The sequence below is a fragment of the Poecilia latipinna genome, unplaced genomic scaffold (assembly GCF_001443285.1).
Source record: "Poecilia latipinna isolate Pla-1442-1.1 unplaced genomic scaffold, P_latipinna-1.0 Scaffold571, whole genome shotgun sequence".
Lineage (NCBI taxonomy): Eukaryota > Metazoa > Chordata > Actinopteri > Cyprinodontiformes > Poeciliidae > Poecilia > Poecilia latipinna.
In genome coordinates, this window is record NW_015113187.1 from 201,135 (window position 1) to 221,670 (window position 20,536).

Here is a 20,536-nt window from a genome sequence, read left to right on the forward strand (position 1 = left end):
TTGAGGGAGAGCGCTCACAGGGCGGTGGCGCGGCCACAAAAAACCGGGGGTTTTTTTTTTTTGTTTTTTTTTTTTTGTTTTTTTTTTTTTTTAAATCAATAGAAAGCAATATAGAGCCGTGTTTTATATTTTTGTATCAGTCGGAGCAGGGAGATTTGTCTTTTCTTCACGGTTCGGTTTCACACGCTGTAATACGTGTGACATTAGCGGTTCGAAATCTTCCTTTTGTAGTTTAATAACACGCGGTTGTGTCTGGAGAGGGCCGTTTGGTTGTTTCCTCTTCCTCTTGTTTTCTTCTCAGCAGAAGCGGCCGTGTGTTTCCGTCCTCGGCAGCGCGAATGTTTTTGTTAAGGAGATGAGAAGTTCACGACCTGGTCATACCATCAGTCACATTTCATTCAACAACACAGCCGGCTCCTCTCTACAGGACTGACATCACTAACCACCGTTTTAAAAATGGAAAAGAAACGGGGGGGGGGGTTTTTTTTTTTTTTTTTTTTTTTTTTTTTCCTTCTCAATCTAATCCGAAGCTAGTTAGACATGTAGTGTGTTTGGGGATTACATATCCTCTTAATTTAAACGTGCTATGCTATAGGATCATTTGAGTGGGACGTCTCTGGGACGTCACATTTTATGTGATCATGGGAGAGAATCAAGAGAGCAAGAGAATCTGAAAGACAAAACAGTGTTGAAAAAAATGGACAAAAAGAAATTCAGATTTTATTGCAGGAACATGATCTGACATTGAAAACCGCATTGAATTCAAATCTTTTGAGCGGAGAAAAAAAAAATCACAAGTTGTCAAATAAGTTTTTAACAAAACTGATGCAATTAAAATTCCTTTAATATAAATATTTTCTTGTTGGAATCTGTAGCAAGATGGACTTTTTAAATATGATGGGATTAAACTACAGTCTGGAGGCAGAAACACTCCGTGTGGATCTGGGGTGAAACAAAAGTTGCACATATGGAAAAGTACGTCTTTGGTGATGCGAGTTGGGGTGAAGGCGTGGAGAACTTGTTGGGGTTATAAACTTTTTAAAATAGCAGGAGACATCAAATATAAGTCTGGTGGCCTCTGCTAGAAAACGTCAGATGTCATCAGTGGGCCTTTTAGCAAGACAATGATGCAAAAGAGAAAGTTTGGGCTCTGAGAAACTGTCAAAGATCCTTGTGTTTGTCTGTTCCAACATTGTCAAATGGTTGCAGAAGAAAACTAGATGCTGTCCTGTCACGGCTGCTGCAAATATTGAACACAGGATCTCCAATAATTGTCACTGGTGATTTTTGTTAAGCATTTACTTTATGATGGGATGAATACACCGAGTTAAACTAAAAGCTGCATTCGTATAACTATTAACATAACTACATCATGAAGTAAAAGATAATTTTAAGACCTTCGGCACATCTTTGCTAGGATTGCCAGTAAATGTGGATGGCACTTTGAAACTGATCCCAGAAAATGTAGTCAAAAGTTGATTTAAAATGCGAGGAAAATCGTCAAATGTCAGCAAACGAGTTGCAGGTTTGGTCCCCTCCAAGGTTGCCTCCATGGTTACGGCCACGTGGCGATGACTCGGTGGGGGTTGGGTGGGATGAGGTTAAAGTCAGTGTTGCTCACTGGTGTATAAACGGAGTGGAACAATAACATAATTCCCCTTGAGCGTAATGTTTGCTTTGGAAAGGCAACCTTGTAGCGCTCCAAAAGTCTTTAATCCTATTACTCGCATTCCAATTGAATTTGACTCGAGGAGAAAAATGTCTTTTCAGCAGAGGTAACGGCACAAGAAATAATGTATTGCCAAGTCTGACTGCTTAACATCATGAAAGCTCTGATAAGTATGAAAATCATCTCTAAAACCCCTTTTTCTTCCCATTTCTCACTTGCAGATTGTGTGTACATCGAGAGTCGGCGACCCAATACTCCATACTTTATTTGTAGCATTCAGGATTTCAAGCTGGTGAGTAGATTTTTATGTCTATTCTCTTTTTTTGTTCTTCTTCTTCTTTTCCTGCCAACCTGAGATGCAGCACAAACCAATCAAGCTGGGTGTTTAATGCTGGAAAATTGCTTTGCGTTGCTTGTGCACGTGGCTTACATCCGCGCTGATTTAAAAAAAAAAAAAAAAAAAAAAAGACTTTTCGTGTCGAGTTTTGTTGCCCGGACAAGCAGGAAGGCCCTCTGGGAGTCTGCTTTGAATATTTACCACATTCGCAGTCCACTGCATGCAGTGTGTAATAATGCTCGTAATGAAAATATAGATGTTTGTAGATGCACTTAATTGATTTAATGGAGGAGAAACCCTCACCGGTTTTAAATTGATTTTTCTACAACCTAATGTGACCAAATTACCTCTTTCCCTGCATAAAGAAAGAAATTAGTTTTTAATTTGCTGCAAGAATGGCTGATTCATCAAGATCAGTCAGTTTAGCAAAGAGGGGCTTGTTTTCTAAGCAATAGGACACTTGTGTACACACACACACACACACACACACACACACACACACAAACACACACTTGTAGTTTGTTGTCTTGCACTACATTCTCCGTCTTCTGAAGGGAACGCTGCATGCTAGTTCACCACAACAGATTGGTCTTTGTTGTTGCAGATGAAAGACGGTGCATTATTTTTGGAGAGATTCACATACTTTGCTTCACTGACACACATGAATCATGAATATTTCAGGGCCACATGCCGATCATGCAGAAACTCTTTCAAGTAGCGCACAGTGTGATCTCGGTTAGCTTTCCTGTCCCTCTGTGTTTCATCGCCATCTGTAATAAAGGATTTCTTGATGTCAACTGCTTGTTTCTTCTTGACGGATGGAAATTGCACGAAATGTATGTTTGACTGAACCTGAAACCACACACGCAGTTTTGTTAGGTTTTTAAAATTTGTCTTTTGTGGTTTCGCTGTCGTCACGTTTCGTGGCTATGAAACTGTATGTTTAAGGCCAGAAATATCAGTGCTGTTTGCATTTTCATCCCACTGAAATGTGGTGTCGTGTCTGAGCGCCACAGGAAGCATCCTCAACATAAAGCGTGTTGGCGTTAGCAGCACCATGCTGTGGGAATAGCATTAGTTCTGTAGTAACTGTGCGATGGGGAGAATAAATTGAGCTAAAAACGTAGCAGCCAAAGCATGCCCATCTCATGAAGTACCAATAAAATACAGAAATATCTTTGGTTGCATCTTGACCAAAATGTTAAAAAGTGCAGAGGATCTTTCTGGATAGAGCGTGTTTTAAATGAATGAAGGTCGGTTGTTGTGTGGACAGGAGGTTTTAAGGTGAGCCGTAGGACTTGCAGCCGGCTCCCCACAGCAGTGTGACTTTAATCGGATTGTACCTGGAAAGTGCTGAGTACCGCAAGTTCCCCTTTCTCTTGCACGCAGAATTTACCATGAAAAGGCTACAAACCTGCCCCTTGATTAACAGGGTCCGGGGAGGTACGGGGGCAGTTAGAGGTAATTGTCCAGGGAGAGAGAGACTGACAGAAAACTGGCTGCTTTAGCTGACCTCTCCCTTCAACTCTCTGTTTCTGTCTCTCTGTGACTCCCTCCCCCAGTCCATCTGTAATTAATGACCAGCCATCTGCATGCTTGAATGTGTATGAGCAGACTACACTCTTGTCCTCCTATGTTAAAACAACAAGCCCTGCTGGCTTTTTAAACAACTACAGTGTTTTTAAGTGAGTTCACTTTGTCACACGGCGACAAATCACAAAAAAGGGCCTGCTGCTGCTGCTGCTGCTGCTGCTGCTGCTGCTGCTGCTGCTAGTGCAGTGAAAAACTCCCAGCTTGTTTTATATGGGCCTTGTTGGAATAAAGGAAATGTTTGACCACTGTACTGTTTAGTGCAGCAGTGTCATCGCACGAGTTCGTCCTTGTAATGACACATTAAAAAAGGAGCAACAGCAGAAACCATTCTTCTCTTTTCCCTCGTCTCCCCCTTCTTCTTTTTCTTTTTCTTCGCCTTTGTCCTCCCCCCACCGTTTATTTCTTGCCTCACAAATTATTGATTAACACCCCTGCCATTCATTGGTGTAACCGGGCTTCAGAGGCACAGCACAGGGAAAGAACATTTTATTGGTCCTGTACCAAACAACCCCATCGATATTACCCCTCTCGCAGCCATCTCCATTTTCTCGCCTATCTGATCCAGTCTTTAAGCTGAGAGAGTGTCACTTGTGTTCTCCATCTAATGACCTGTGAATCCAATTAGTGCTGTGTATAAACCATCACTGTGTTGTGTGGGGATGGGCCGACTCTTTTCCTCTTCGCATGTTGTGTGAGAAATCTGCAGTCTTGTCTTCATACCCAGATTTGATCTTCTGTACAGAAACTTGGACTGTCGGCAATAACGCATGCAAATATATATATAAAAAAAAATACAGAAAGAAATAAGAGGGGAGGAACAGAATCAATTCTTAGATCATGATTGGGGTCATTCTTGACTTGGAGGACAATCATTTTCCTCCTCTTGTTTACTCAACAGTGGCAGCTGCGGTGACCACTGCAACCTCTGTGACTTATTGATCGACTTGTATAGATTTCAGCCTCCTGCCTTCCTCCTAACATGTCTGGCCGGCTACAAAGATGACCACTGGGAAGCCATTATAGTCATTTCAACAAAATGTTTAACCTTCTACTATAGCTCGGCCTATATTTAAGTTTTAATGACAGGAGCCAAACATTTATTTTTATAAACATACCAAGTATCAGTTGTTTGGATTGTTTTCTTTTTGTTTGGTTTTTATCTGTGATACCAATCCAAGTTACCGGGCATTTGCCAAATTGACTAAATTTCATTAAAATGAACAAATCAGTGTTGTGTGTGTGCATACACTTCCTAGTTGTACATTTTTTTGTGAAACATAATTCCTAATTATTTTTGGAAAAACCATGTCTTTGAAAAATAGGCATTTAAAAGCATTTTTAGAGAGTATCTTTAGTATTGTTTTAGTAACCGATTCCTGTAGACATCCTAGGCTAATGTTAGCATGTTTGCTCTTTGCTTTCATATGGCTCATTGATAATTCAGGTTATAACATACAGTGTTAACTATTCATGAGCTGACTAAACTTACTAAAAAGCAACTCCTGATTTATAAATGCAGTGTTTTGCTTTGAACATCATAACATTTGATGACTGGTGTTTCAGCAGCTCTCTGTTCTGAAAGTTGGCTGGGAATCACACAGACACGCGTATGGATAGATGCAGCAGCCAACACAGTCTTCCTTTCTCTTTGAAACATTGTAAAGACTGAAAAACATAGCGATTGAAAGGAAAACCCTATACTAGATCCACAAAATTGGGTGCATGGTTTAAAATGTAATTTTGCTAACTGTGGATATAAAAACAAGCTGTTGTTTTTAAATTTGCCAGACTAATGTGCCTTAAAAAGTCACTGAGGGGGATTGACTGACTAAATCACAGACGGTACAACAACAGCAAGGTCTGAATCAGGACTTTCTTAATAGACGAATGATTTGTATATGGAAACTGTGAAGTAGGCCATTTTTATAATACCCACTTGATTTGTAATGTTTTTGCTTCCTTAGACACACACAGACTCCTTGTGATGATTTCATTCTCTCTCTCTCTCTCTCTCGTGCGTGAGGTTAATTGGGGCCCTTCAGTCCTCGATGCCTGGTTTTGATTACTGTTGTGATTTTGTAATTAGTTTACCTTCTCTGCTTAATGGAGGAACATTATTGAGGTGAACGTTTGTGTCATGACTGTCTGATAGATCTCCATACCGGTTGTGATTCTTCAGATTGTCGCTCGACTGTCTGGTTCAGTGCGACACGGTCACACACACACACGCACACACACAGCAACGTGTGAACCGCTTGTCGTGAGCGCCGAGTCTTTAGACAATGAGGCAGCGACACCATCAGCACATCTTTCCTCCAACCCTGACGTCACAGATCAATCTTCCTTCTCTTACCTTAACCATTTCCTGTGTCTCCATCTCTCTCTCTTTCATCCATCTGTCTCTACAACTCATCCCCTCTCCCCTCCTCCTCATCTGTTGTCACTCAGCCCCACCACCACCACCTCCTCCTCCTCTCATCCCACGTTGGAGTCATTGTGTCCATGCCCTCGACGCTCATTGACCCTCCTACCTCTCTCTCTGCTTGTTTCTAACCTCATTTGCTGTTATTGGCCAAGTCAGCTGTGTCCTGTCCTCCCTCCCCTCTTTTCTTCCCCACATCCTTCTCTCTCTGTTTCCTCCCAGCTTCTCTGTTCCCCCTTCCTCTTTCACTAATGGAGTGATTGCAGCATTTCTCCCTCTGGGAACGAGGGGATTGAGGAGACTAGTACACCATCTCAGACACACACACACACACACACACGTTCGCTCTCCCACTGTTAGTCTCGCACACACAAATCTCCACCCAAGGATCTTCCTGCTTCTGGACATTTAATTAGAGCCACGCACAATGCAATTATCTTGCCACAAGTCCATCTCGCATGTTGTAGGTCTGAGCAGCTTAAGGAGACGGAGGACTTTCCCAGTCATATTACCAATGAGGAACATTTGTGCACGTTGTATTTACACATTCTTTTCCCGTTTAATCAGGCGGTATGTCTATAATTATCAGAAATATGCTTGGGCTTTCTCTCCTCCATCAAATATGTTTAAGCGAATGTGTGAAATGCACTGCTTTTTTTCTTTTTCTTTTTTTTTTAGCACTGCGCTCGCTGGAAACTAACTCGTCTATGGTTTTAGCTAATTTATTGCCGTCAGTCTAATTTATCAGACATGTCAAAACAAAAATGGTGCTTGTAAATCACTATTCACGCTGATAGTTTGGCCGTTTATCTTACAGACAAGATTTTGTGGAAGTGGATTTGGCTGTCCCCTACATGTCTAATCTGTGTTTTTAATTGATGTTAACATGCGCCAGCTTTTGTTTCTGATGTTTTGATTTGTTACTTTATTTACTAGCAATCCAACAAGCATGCTTTTTCTGGCCACTAGCGATTTTATTTTATTTTTTTCCTTTTTACCTTTTTGTCAAAGGAGTAAAGCGCTTAAGATGCTAAATGTTCTGCAGGGTTTTTTTTTTTAAATAGAAATAGTAGTTTTGAATTAACCCAGGTTGTGTATCACTTCGTTGCTTCCTTACCACTTGCATTTGCCCAAGACTATTTTTTATGGCCAAATAAGATGAATAATAATTATAAAACCAACCCTCTGTTACCAGTTAATTGCTGGTAACTGGAGCCACTTGGGGGGGAAAAGTTGTCCTTTCTATGATAATATTTACTCCTACTAAAACACCCCACTAAATCTGCTATTCTGAGGGTTTCCTTAAATGTAAAACTCAGAACTTTTGTAATTTATGTGAAGCTTTTTTTCCCCTGTAGATGTACCATAATATATGTGTTTCAAGATAAAATGATTGTTTTTTCTTGACCTGACCTGCTAGCTGACTGTTTTGCAAATAAACTTATCAAGACTTTGAGTAATGCTTCTATTGAAAGAGTTGAGAGAGCAGTGCTTTTAAACACTTTTCATCTGTTGCTGCACACTTCCTGTCAGTGGGCTGAAAGAAGACTTTCTGCAGTTTTGACTTGCTCAGAAGAAAGACAAATTTTGCCTTTTGTAGATATTTCCCTTTGCAAAAAGGACCGACAGACATGGCGTCAGTCCACTCATCACTCTTATAAGGTTGTTTTGTACGTCCATGCTTGATAAGCTGCAGGCAGTGTGTGTGTGTTAGCAGCTGACTTCCAGGGCAGATATCCCCAATAGTTTACCAGCTAATTCCTGCTTGTCATACAACTCTATAAGAATTAATTCTGCCCAATAAACACATATCATATTTTTACTCACATTTATCAATCGGTGAGAATGTCCTACTAGCCAATGCCTCATCAGGACATAGATTCACTGTCTGCAGTGATTGTAAATGTTCATACATGTATGTTGACATGGGACAACTTGCGTTGTTTTGTTTTGTGCATCAACTGGATGTTTATCCCACTTTTCACCACTGATTGCTATGAGCCGAAAGCTCATCATACCGCCTTGGAAAAAAGCCACCTATTCAAACCCCATAATTAAAAATGTTTGATAGAGATGCAAATATATGTGCATAAATATGCATTTTTTAACATGAGCAGCTATTAGTTTTTCTGCAGACCTTGACTTCCAGGCCTAATGGAATCCAAAGTGCTCTGAATTAGCTTAACAATGAAATCCACAGGCTAATTAACTTCTATCCATCACACATTCAGATCAATGAAAACATTCCACTTGATGTACATTTGCTGTCAAAAAAAAAAAAAGAGAAGAAAAAAAAACTACTTTCCTTCCATCTTTCTGTGCTCTGATTTCTCCCGTTATTCACAGCAGCGGTGTCAGTGGTCTGTGATGATGCATGATGCGGGAAGTCAGTGAATGTGACAATCCTGGACTGTAACGCTCAGCTTCTGTACAGACTAGAAAAAGTCTCTGGTTGGTGCCGAGGCGCTGCGATGATGGGCGCTGGATGACTAGACAGTTGTTGGCTTCTCTCTTGTCACTGCCTAGGAGCTGGAGTTTCCCCCTCTTTATCTTCCCATTTCTCCCCCTCGTGACCACCCTCCACCCAAGCCCCCGCTGAACATTTGAAATGCAATTATGGATCAGTGAGCACCACCATCAGTCGCACTTCTTGTTAATATTTATCAAGTAGAGCAGCAGCCGCTGCCATCTCCTGAGAGAGGGGCGCTACAGTCATTAGAGGCTATTTTCTGTGTGTGTGTGTGTGTGTGTGTGTGTGTGTGTGTGTGCGTGTGTGCGTGTGTGTTTGTGTGTATGTGTGTTCGCTCCATTCCACAGTCCACTCAGCTGCTGTGAGCGAGCTAGTACATTTCGCAAGCATTAACATGTGGGTATTTACAGTGTGTGTGTGTGTGTGTGTGTTGCTGTCTTAAGTGTCTGCTTGTCTTTGTGCTCTGTGTGAGGAAGCGGCTTTGACAAGGGCATCTAGCTGTCTGTAGACGGGGGCCGGCCAGGCAAGCTGGCTGCAACCTGCTTGATTGAAGCATTCTTCCTGTCATGTTTACCTCTGAGTAGCAGCCTTAAAGCAACAGGAACCAAAGCACAGCAGCTGCTAAAACCTGAACATCCTTTCACTGTCGCCTATATTCAAATTGAGTTGAGGACAGAAAACTGATGCCATGTTTTTGTCTCCTAGCTGCCAAGTGGATGCAAATCTATTTACAGCTTGAAAAACAGATTTAAGGTGTACAAAGCCTTCAGGAATTATTAATGATTATTTCAGGGTGCATTCACACCATACCTGTTTAGTCTGTTTAAACTCGGTTCGGTTGAAGTGAACTCTGGCTCAGTTCAAATGGATATGTGAATACAAGCGGACAAAACGAAGCTTCAAAACCAAGAAGTGGACTAAAATGCGAGGCTTTCCAAAGACGAGTCCTGCAGTCACTGAAATCTAACCCCACTCCATTTTTGTTTGCATTTGTTGAAGAAGGAAGTTGCTTTCAGTTTCTTCTTCAGAGGTTTTCATTTTGTTTCGATCTTGGTGCGGCGCCTCCCACAGGGACGGAGGTAAAACAGTTTGTTTGGTCGGTTTGACACGTTACAGTGTGAAGGCGAACAGCTCCAGGTGAAAGTGTGACAATTGTTCCAATTTTGGTCCCCAACTGAACTGAGTCTACTCGACTATCGTCTACTTTCCTACTTTCCTTTCCTAAAACACCCTATTATTCATGTCATTTTAAAATGAAAAACGTTAAGTAGTGTATAACTGTAAGCTTCACTCCAATACCCCCGAAGTCATATTAAGTTCAAGCAGTTGACTTTAGAAGTCACCTGTAAGTAATGATCTGATTTATTCTCAGTATAAACCCAGCTGACATGTGTTGGCAAAAACTACAGAACCAAAAACATTACCATGAAGACAAAGGAACATGGCGGGTTCTCTCTGGCACATTAAAATAAACCAATATTTGAGGCGTGACCATGTGAAAAAGCACAAAGAGTATGACTGCTTTCTTGAGGCACTCCATTTGACAAATAACTAACTTGAGTCTACTGATGAGGCTTTTTATTTTTTTATTTTAAGGTAACATCGCTTACGATGTTACATTCGATTATTACTCGTCTATGAGGCATGACACTCTGCTAATCCTGCCTTTTTTTCCATCCTCCCCTCCTCTGTCTCTACACACTTGAATTTTCACCGAGGTGAAGCCTTTAATCCATTCTTTGTAATAACATTAGGTCATTTAGCCAAGGTGGCGGGGTCACAGGCTGCAGCAGCTGCTGTTTCTGTGCACACACGCTCTTAGGCGGTCGCGGGCCTGCAACGCCGCAAAGTATTAGTCCTACTCTGGTGTCAGTTTGCACGCTTGGATCGTCGCTCAGTTTAAACTGAGACAGGCATGCATCTGTCAGACAGCGCCAGAACTTGGTGTCTTTAGGGAGGCAGGTGAGATTGATTGTCCACATGTGCATGGCGATAAATTAACACAGCAGCCAAAGTTAAGCTAGCCCAGTTCAGACCCGGATAGAGCTGCATCCAGCCCTCTTGGTGGGCTTGAGCACTACACTCAGTACTCACTGTGGCTTCCTACCGCCTCTTTTTATCTTCTTGGGCCCAAACATCTCTTCTTTCTCCCCTCTCCTTTTTTTTTTTCTCTTCTCTCCTGTCTGTCCTGTGCTTTACCTAAATGCTGCTATGGAAACCAGCTGCTCAGTCATCTCTCTCTCTCTCTCTCGGATTGACTTCTAGAGGAGAAATCGGAGCAGAGTTTTAGGTGTTGGTGTGATGATTACTTTCCCAGATATGGAGTGGGTGCAGCCTGCAGACAATGAGTGGGTGGGGGGTTCGCCTTGCTGGAGGGGCCAGTGGTCAGAGGCTATTTAAAAGCTCAATCAATGGCCATCTCCTTGTTGGTTACTAAATTATTCATCACAAAAGGCTTCTTCTTTTGGACTTTCATTCGATCAGCGGTTGTAAGCTTCACAAAGATTCATTCGTGTTATGCAGAAGACGCCTAGCAAAACTAAAAATAAATAAATAAATAAGACTTTTTCCTGGGGGTGGGGGGGTGAATATTCATCAAAGTTTCACTCCTAAAGTAAATTCACCAAGCACTCTTAATGCAATGTGATGCATCGTTGCATTTCATCTTACAGGCTTTATACAATGAGCTATCAACCCCTCAGTCATCTAGGAGTGTCTGAATATAAAATTTCTCTTATCTTGTGAGGGCAACTCCTCCATCTTGTTTATTTTATTTTTTTTTGTTCATTACTTTAAACGACCAGGGAAATGTTCAGCAGAACTAAACCACATCCTGGATTGTCTGAAATCACCAGAAACGCAAAACAAAACTCGCTTTTCTTTCTTTCCCCGATCCTCCACAACAAAGACGCCTCTGAGGTTGTAAATTATGCCCACCACCTCTCAGACGTTGATCATGCGTCCCAGCTCCGTTTTGTGAAATGCGCTTTGGTTTTATTTATTTTGTGCAAAGATTCAGCCTAGAAGTGGGAGACGCAGCACTGAGAAATCGTTATTTGTGTTACTCTAAGCAGTGAAAAGATCACACAGACGCGCTGATCTTGTAAAATTGATGTCGTCTTGTTAAATCAGCTGTGCCGGTTTTCCTGCAGGAACGTGATCTGTGGATGGATAAAAGATTTTATGTATTTTATTAAAATCGCAGAAATTATTTCAGTTTTTATTTGTACTTGCTCAACATTGAACCAAACTCACAGTATTTTAATGACACAAGCAAAGCAGTCTGATTCCTGCAGAAAAGCAAAATCACTGTAGATCCAAAACATGAATATATCTCCTATTTTTTCGGGTTGGTAATTTTTTTTTTTTTTTTCTAGATTTTTGTTTCTTTTCAGCAACAAAAACATGATATGGTTCACACTTGCTTTATTTCGGTCAAGTTTTCTCTTTAGTAAAGATGCCTCAATACTTGTGGTAGTAAGTAATATTAAAATTAAAAGCAATAACATAACTGATAAAAAAAAAAAAAAAAATTACAACCAAAAAAATTTTATTCGAAAAATATTAACATTTGTAGGGTGTAAAGAATACATGGCTTTGATTAATTAAAAACTTAAAACTATAAAAATCCATAGAGTAAAAGGATGAGCTTTTCCCTGAATCAGCCTTTGTGGATAAACATCAAGTTGTTTCACTGCGTTTACATTTGAAGGTTTCAGAGTAAAGGAGGTTAAATACAAATGCAAGCCACACATTGGTAAAACTGTTTTAAAACCATGAATCATTTTTCCTTTTTCTTCACATTTATGAGCCGCTTGTTGTTGTTTTATCTCCCAGAATCCCAATGAAATCTATTTGTAAGGTGCTGTAGTTGGGACTGGGGCTTGAATTGTAGACAAATCCTCTTTTTTTTTTCTCTCTCCCCCTCTCCCCTCCTCACTTTGTTCTTTCAGCGTTTTTGTTTTCAGTGTCTCAGTAGCTGCATTGAACATTGCTCCTGTCTCTTTCTTGGTCACCCAGCACTGAGTAAGCAGACACTAAACACATTTGTGTGGACCGGTGAAGCTTTAATTGGATTGCCCTCTGCTCTGGAAATGGAAGGCTAATTTTAACCCTCCTCCCAGTCTTCTTCCACATTACCGCTTTCTTCTGTCCCCCTCATTTTTTTCCTCCTCCTTTTTCTGTGTCTACACCTTTTCCTCCCCCCACCCCTTTTCTTCCTCTCTCTCTCTCTCTCTCTCAGTTGAAGTAGATATCTGGCATGCTTCGCCGCTGGTTCTCAGCTCAGCTCGGTGTAATTTCCAGCTTGTCCAATGTGTGACATGCCAATAAAATACGAATGAGAGAGAACAGGAGAGGAGAGAGGGAAGGAGAGGCGGAGGCTGCAACGCTGTGGAAGTGGAGATTTACAGTGGTATCGAGTTCACACGCTTCCACCAGGGTCCTATTTTTTTTCCCCCCCTTCTCTTTCTCCATTAAGGAACACATGGTGCAAATTAACTCTTGCCAGCAGGGAGGGTAAAGGGAAGGAAAGAGGGAGGAAGGGCATCGGTCAAAGAGAGGAGCAGCCGGGAGAAGAGGAAATTTCAAGGATTGCTGTGAGGTCTGAGGAATGTCCACGCTCTGTACCTTGAACCCGCAGCCTTTAAAACAACAGCAACATCCCCACAGGCTGCGATCTGCCGCGGCTCCCCTGCAGCACCTCTGCAGTCTCACACAGACCCGCTGACATTTTGTACATGTGTTGCAGCTTGACTCCCAGCTCACCCCATCTATCCTCCATCTCTGGATGCTTGTTGTTCTAATGCAATACAACTGGCACACATGTGTTCGCGCTTTGATCGCGAAAAGACGGATCCCTGTGTGTCCAAGGATCACTCATATACGGTTTCTCAAAGCAAAGGCAGCCAGGATGCACACTACTGTGCAAAAAAACTGTAAAGCCACTTCCAATCTCTTTCTGCTCGCCTCGATTCGACCATCTGCTGGATGTCGACTTCTCTCCTTTCTTTTTTTTTTTTTTTGTTGTTTTCAAAACGCTTTTACAAAGATGATCTAAAAACGCTGGTAGCTGTGTCTGTATTGGGTTTGTTGCGGTGCTCTTTTTTTAAATTATTTTTATTTACAGATAATGGGTTTTGAGAAGTTTAGAGCTTGAGATATTGTTTTATAACCCGCTTCAATCTTCTCCACACATCTTTGTTCCTGACCTTTCTGCAGAGTTTCTTGGTTTTCACGTTGCTGTTTATTTCCTAATGCTGTCTAACAAACCTCTGGCCTTCGCAGAACAGCTGGATTTATACTGAGACTAAATCACACACAGACTCTTTAGTTTCCCTGGAATTTATTTAGAGGGATCGCAGTGAAGTGGGGCTGTGCACAACCAACAGAACGCAATGTACAGCGCTTAATTATGAAGTGGAGTGAAATTAATTAAGTTTTGTACTAAAAGAAAAGAAAGCAAGCTTTACTGAAACTTTATTGAAAAATCGACTTCAAATTTTAAATTACCATATAGGTTTCTTTTCAGCCAATAATTTTGATCATAAAACCTCAATAAAACATGTTTAAGTTGACTTAAAATGCATTCCTGCCTAAGTTATCTGTGTGCAAACATAACGTTGCCTAATCCCTTGATTTTAGAGATCCAGTTGTTTTTTTGTTGTTGTTTTTTACTTCAGAATTGTGTACATACCTAAAAAAAAAAAAAGAGCAAAACAACAACAATCTAAGTCAATTCTTTTCGGAGATTGTCATGTCCTAGACTGAGAATAAAAGAAAAACTTTTACGAATGTGGCTTGTGGGTTCCGACTTTAAAAAATAAAAAGTAAAAAAAAAAAACAAAAAAAAAAAAACCTCTCCGTTGCTCTTTGGCACTCCACACAAAACAGCTTCAGCGGTTTTAAGTTATTTTCTGGAATGTCAGATCATACCTGGTTACTTCAAAAGAAAGTAGAAAATCACAGCCGAATGTATGTTTTCCAGTTTTTGTGAAAAGCAAAATGTACACTTGTTTTTTTTCCCACCCCCAGACACACAGGATGAGGATTATGTATTTTCCATGCGGTGCGTCACGTTTCCGCCCGCTGTGGTTGGCGTAGCATGCGCTTTGATGGGCGAGTCTAAATTGTTTTTGCCTGTCTGTCACTGCCAGCGGATCGACTGAGTGAACCACAGCTGCCAGTGCTGGAGGGGGGCGCTTCACCACACTTGTGCACACTCTTTATTTAGTCTGCGGATAGGTGTTTTTTTTCTCCTTCCCAGACAGAAGAGATTGCACACTTTATTATTCCTTCATTGTCGCTCTGAACCACCCTAACCTCTAAATTCTCCTCCACCGCGCTCTGCTCTTTGCGAGGACACACCTCCGACTGGCTCTCTCTTCTCTTTCGAATCTTAATCTCTTCCAAGCACGATTCCTACTGAGATTCCCCAGCAAAGCCTGTTTGTTTTATTTTTTTGCCTCAGTCCTGAAAGTGTGCTACAAAGCAGCATAAACACATCCGTGATGGTAAAGACATTTCCTGCCATCAAAGGGCTGAGCTGCGCTATCCCCCTCAGTAGCTGTATTCATTTCTGCTCCCGCCACGCTCAAATGCTCTTTGTTCCTCTCTTTATAGGAATGTACTTAACAGTTCGACTGTGTTGTGTTTGCGAACAGAGCCGCCTTTGTTCCAGCAGGCGGTTAACACTTGTATACAGAGCAAAAGGGGGGAAAGTCTGCATTATTAAGCTCAGTTAAATTAGCTGAACCACTGTTTTAATGAAAAGATTTAAAATATGCAGACCTCCCTTAAGACTCTTTCTCTCTCTCTCTGTGCTCAAATCTCTTCTGTCTTTAGCAGAATGTAAAGGTTTCTTTCTCTCCCTGAGCAGTTGTAAAGACAAGCTGCTGCATTTCACTCTGTTTGGAGCTCAATTTTTTTTCCTTTTTTTCCCCCCGTGTTTTGATCCATTTAGCTGCTAAAACAAACTGAGTGGGTTTTAAATTCTTCTTGAAGCAGCAGCAAAACAAGTTTGTTGTGTCAGATGCGCTTTGTGGAAAAGTAATTCATCCAGAGCTACATTAAAAAGCATTATTTATTATTATGCTCGACCTCAGCGGCCTCACTTTAAAGAGCATTAACGCGACGCACTGGTTTTTGATCCGACTGTAAATTTGAGCTTGTTGAGCTTAAAATTCGTTCTTATATGTCCACGTAGTTGGAAACTCGTGTCTGATATTTTTCCTGATCACTGACATGAACACTCCTGATGTGTGGAAGTTGTAACTGAGTGAAGAAAACTCAGTCAGCTATTTTCAGGACAGGCGGGGTGCAGAGTTTCCCCCAGTGTTTTATAAGCCTGGAGGGCCACCAGAATTTACTTGTGCCCCCACCAGGCTAAGCATTGCTTATTTATTTAATTTCTTTTTTAAATATTTGCATTTTTAAGGCTTTATAGTTGGTTTTCAGGTATTAATCTTTCAATAACACATAATTATCAGGTGATATTTTCAAGTCTCCTGTTAACTTTAAACATTTTTTGACTCAAAAACACGGCAGGCCACAGGATGATTGACTGCCTGAGGACCCCAACCATTGGGCTTTGCACAACCCTGAGGTTGTGTAAAAATAAAGTCAGAAGAAGATGTAACAATTAAAAAAATGTTTGCATTCCCTTTAGGCTGCTAGAGAGTGAGAGAGAGCAAGACTTGTAACAGGGAGCAGGAAGGCTGAATGGAGTACAGGACAGTTTCTCTGCTTAGTTGTTTTGAGGATTTGGGAATGTTGGTAGCCTTTTGGGAACATCGGAGGTCAGGGAAGGCTCTATGTTCTCCAGAGAATGGATCATCTACATTCTCTGCAGAATGTAGAGCTACATTTTATAAACATATTTTTTGCACTTGCTTCTTCTACTAAATAAAATGTGATATTTAAAGTTTTTGAAATATTCACTACAAATTATGTTCAGATATCTTCACAAAAAGACAATCATTACATCCCCTAGAATAAAGCATTCCTTTTGGAGCCTGTTGATCATTTTGCCTTTGCTTTATTTCAATATTAACTGAATTATAGCTGCAGATCTAAGCTTTACAAAAGAACAGAGTTCAGAAACTCTGTTTGATCTGGCTTCTCCGATTGTTCTTGTGAGATCTCTATCATTCTCTCTCTCTTAATATCGCTCTGCTTTTATGTCTCCTCCTTGATGTGGGCATCACAAAATATTTTTACTGTCGCGACAGAGGGCTACGCACAAAAAAGAAAATAACATTCACACTTCTGGTTCTTTCTTCACACTCCTTGTCAGGTGAAATGGGATGATTAAATGTGCAACCCTGTCAGAGCGGCTAATGGAGTCGGCGTACAAATGCAGAGACTCTCTCCATCGAGAGGAGGAGCGACGAAGGTGATCGAGACCCTCGTCTTTCAGGGTTCGCTTGGTGGAGTGTCGGCGACCTCTCGTCCTCTCCTTCCTGTAGAGCCGAGTTGTGCAAACATTTGCTCAAAACACTTACTTCATTTTCGTCAGCATGCACAGCAAAGAGGGGCTTGTCTTTACACTTTTCCATCGGCCGGCTGGTGACAGGGTCTGGAGGGGGATGGAAGGAGGTCTCCATTAAAAGAAGGCTGACTGGTTCCCAGAGTATCACGCTGAAAATAGTCTGCTTCCAGTCACCAGCTGATTTCTCTCGGCTTTTATGGGAGTATCTTACTTAGCCTTGCTGTAATCGGGACTTTTTAAAAATAAGTGAGCCCCTTTTTCTGGACAGAAACCAACTTTATTAGCTTTGGACCTGTTGACGACGTTTAGTCCAAATAAGAGGACTGCTGCCGGTAATCGAAACGGAGAGAAATACGAAAGAGAAAGTCCACACTGCCCTTACTCCCACATTTATTTGCACCTGTTAACATTTTACACACTGTGGGCCCTCCATCCTGACCATCATCTTCCATCCAGATCCTGTAAAAGTGGCAGCGGCCGTTATTCTCGTGAGAACATGTCTTAACAGCCTGGCTCATGTGAGGATCGCCTTTGCACAGCAGCAACTGACCATAATTAGGTGCAAACAGTTTGTCGCCATGCGAAAATGCCATCTAAATGCCAAATGGCAGCGAGGGCGTGTACAATATATGGGACCTGTGGCCCGGTTGCTTTAGACTCCCGGCTGGGTTGTTGCTGGTGCCAGAGAGAGGTTACAATGAGATAAGTGCCCGCACTCGCTGAATCAGCCCACACTGGCCTTTGTTCGCTTAACAGACTTCTCCTCCAAAACCTTTCATACTTTGTGGGCTATTGTTAGCGGAGCTGGCATATGGTAAACAGCAGCAGAGGGCTGGTCTGCTAATTATTACCCCGGTCTGAACAGATGAGGCAACAGCTCCTGATGTTTGCACGGTTTAGACGAGCCATACTTTGGTTGTGGACATGCAGAGCATTTTCAAGATTTACAAGGGAAACCTGTAATCTTACACCATGGGTCTTATTTCAGTTTGAGGATTGGTGGTTAGAATATGTCACAGTGAAATGGTACATCTCTTTAATAAGTGCTGGCAATTCCTTCTACATAAAGACACCATGTAAATTGGGCCATTTTTGTTGTTTGACGCCAACAACGTGAATGAACCAGATCTCTGCTGTTATTTTTCATGCTTAGGAATGAAGTTAAACTGATTCCAGTTTTATTACAAGGTAATACACCCAACTTTGTTTACTCTGCTCAGAAAGCATTGTTCCTCCCACAGTCTGTCTCTTCTGTCGCGTTTGTTGTGTTAAACCGTAAATGGTGTCGTCCCAGTGTGACTCGATCCCCTCAACAAACTAAGCTGTATGCAGAGTTTATCACACTGGCCACTAAGTAGGTGATTAAATATTGCATATGGCAAATGTTGCAATAACAGTATGTCTTGAGATAAATAAATTGAAAATGCATTAATTGGTTTCATATCAAATAATCAGATCAAATGAAAAGTAGTTAAACAAAAACTACTGGAAAATAAAAAACATCACCAAACTTTATGGAAAAGGTTCCCTTTGGTTATTTTTTTGGTAGTGAAACAACTTATTTAGTTTGTGAATTACTTTTTCCAACTCTTAACCTTTCAAACTTTTTTGAGGCTGTATCAAACAACATGTGTCACCACATATATCCCAGGCATAGAGCGCCTGAATGCTTAGCATCTAAATTATTAGATTTACTGTAGTTGCTCATGAATTGCACACAGCACACAATGACTGACACTCAGTTTCACTTTTTTTTTTCCCCACTGCATTGGTTTTGTAGTCATTCTGAGCTGAGATCGAAATACAAATTTGATTACTAGTGCGCCCCTAGTGGCACGGAGTTGAATTAATATTTAACCTCCCGGCTCTGCAGCCGTACCTGGTTGATATTTGCTCTTTTAAAGTATTTGTATAGTTTCGACACTCATTCCTAGCTGTTTAAATGAGCCATGTTGACTCAAGCGGGCAGGCTTATAGTCTTTATCTGGTGGGTGCTGCACCTCGGCTCCTTATAAGGAGCTTGTATTAGCGCTGTGTGCCTCTGCACAGAATCACCAGGTGTCTGGAGTCCACCTGTCAACCTCTACCACAGCCCTCTTTAACATGAGCCATGGGGGGAAAAAGGAAAAAAAAAAAAAAAAAAGATAAACCACCATAGCAGATTCAGCTTGATGCCAGATGGCTTATGTGTTATGCTAACATGCTGTAACAGCCGTATTTATTGTGGTAATATGTCACACTAAGCTCGCTTTCTTTTTTTTTTTCCTCTTTAAAGAATGAAAAGAAGCAGTGTTTTCACAAGGCTGGTGCTGCAGCCGCTGAACTTTATAGCCTTTTAAAGTACAGCCCGGCTACATTTCCCCGCATCCCCTTCCAAAAGGCTCTAATGCTTGTGTTTGCTGCACTGTATGTGAGCAGCCTGTGTAATCACTCCTAGCTGGCGGGCTCTGGGGGGGGGGGGAGAGACGGAGAATCAATGCAGTGGCCTGTGAAGAGTGGAAAGAAAGGAGAAGAAGGTGGAGAAGGCTGATCAATATCTCACCAGCAGGGTGGGGTAATATCCACTTCACGCAGAGACGCCAAAAACAGCGAGGACTGTGGCAGCAAGGCTCTGTGGAGGTGATGGTGGGGGGGTGGCAGAGGAGAAAGAAATGAGAAAGAGAGGGGAGAGGAAGGAGGGGCGGCTGTAAAAAGATGCAAATCTCCCTGGCGCCGGTAAACAAGAGGCTCCGTGTCAATCAAGTCGCACATTCAGCATTCTCCTCTTTCCCTCAACCACCTCGACGCCTGCCCATTGGTTCAAGACGTTGGTGGGGGGGGCGTGGCCTTGCGATGATAATGTATGGGCTGCCATGGCAATGATACCCACCGTGCCAGAGAGTCATCAATAACCACGCCCTGTTGGGTTCCACACACTGTTAGTCTGTGTCTGCCGGATCATTCAATCATCAGCCGATCATATCACTCTTCACGTGCAATCCATTACGCTCGTCCACTCTTCCAGAGAGCCGGCTGTAAGGGGGCCCAACGCAGCCCTCCTCACAAGGACAGTTGGACGTCAATCACAGCGACACCAAACGGTGAGATTCAGAAAAGAAAACGCAAAAAAAACCCCCAAAAAACAAACAGTTTTAACATGAAGCATCTTCATTCATAAACCCTGGGTTGCGTGCCCTTCAACAGATCTCCTGCCCATGCTGATTGCACGGCGTAGCGAACTGTGTCTCCCTTCTGCTTGATTTGACTTCAAAGCCAAGGCTGGGCTGCGCCTGAGCGGGGCTGTTTAGAGCTGGGAGACAGGATGTAATGGCGGACAACTGAGCTGTGCGCTGTAAACGGACACTTCCTCTGTGGTGGGAAGGAAGTCCCCGCCAAACCATATGGTCACACTGGGATGCACAGATTATATAAGTGTGTGTGTGTGTGTGTGTGTGTGTGTGTGTGTGTGTGGGTGTGTGTGTGTGTGCATTCCTCTGAACATGCTGATGCTTTTTTTTTTTTTTTTTTTTTTTTTTATAACTTTTTTATTTTCAAACTAAAATCCTCTACCCCCATTG

At 41.9% G+C, this 20,536-nt stretch overlaps 1 protein-coding gene across 3 annotated transcripts in view; it reads left to right on the plus strand.

The window, feature by feature from the left end:
* The window catches only part of rerea (arginine-glutamic acid dipeptide (RE) repeats a), a 210,382-nt gene that overhangs the window by 107,379 nt on the left and 82,467 nt on the right, over positions 1 to 20,536 (plus strand). For all 3 annotated transcript variants that reach the window (XM_015041844.1, XM_015041843.1, XM_015041842.1), the window contains exon 3: positions 1,891 to 1,961. In XM_015041844.1, the coding sequence (XP_014897330.1) occupies positions 1,891 to 1,961 (71 nt within the window). The remainder of the gene's footprint in view (positions 1 to 1,890; positions 1,962 to 20,536) is intronic.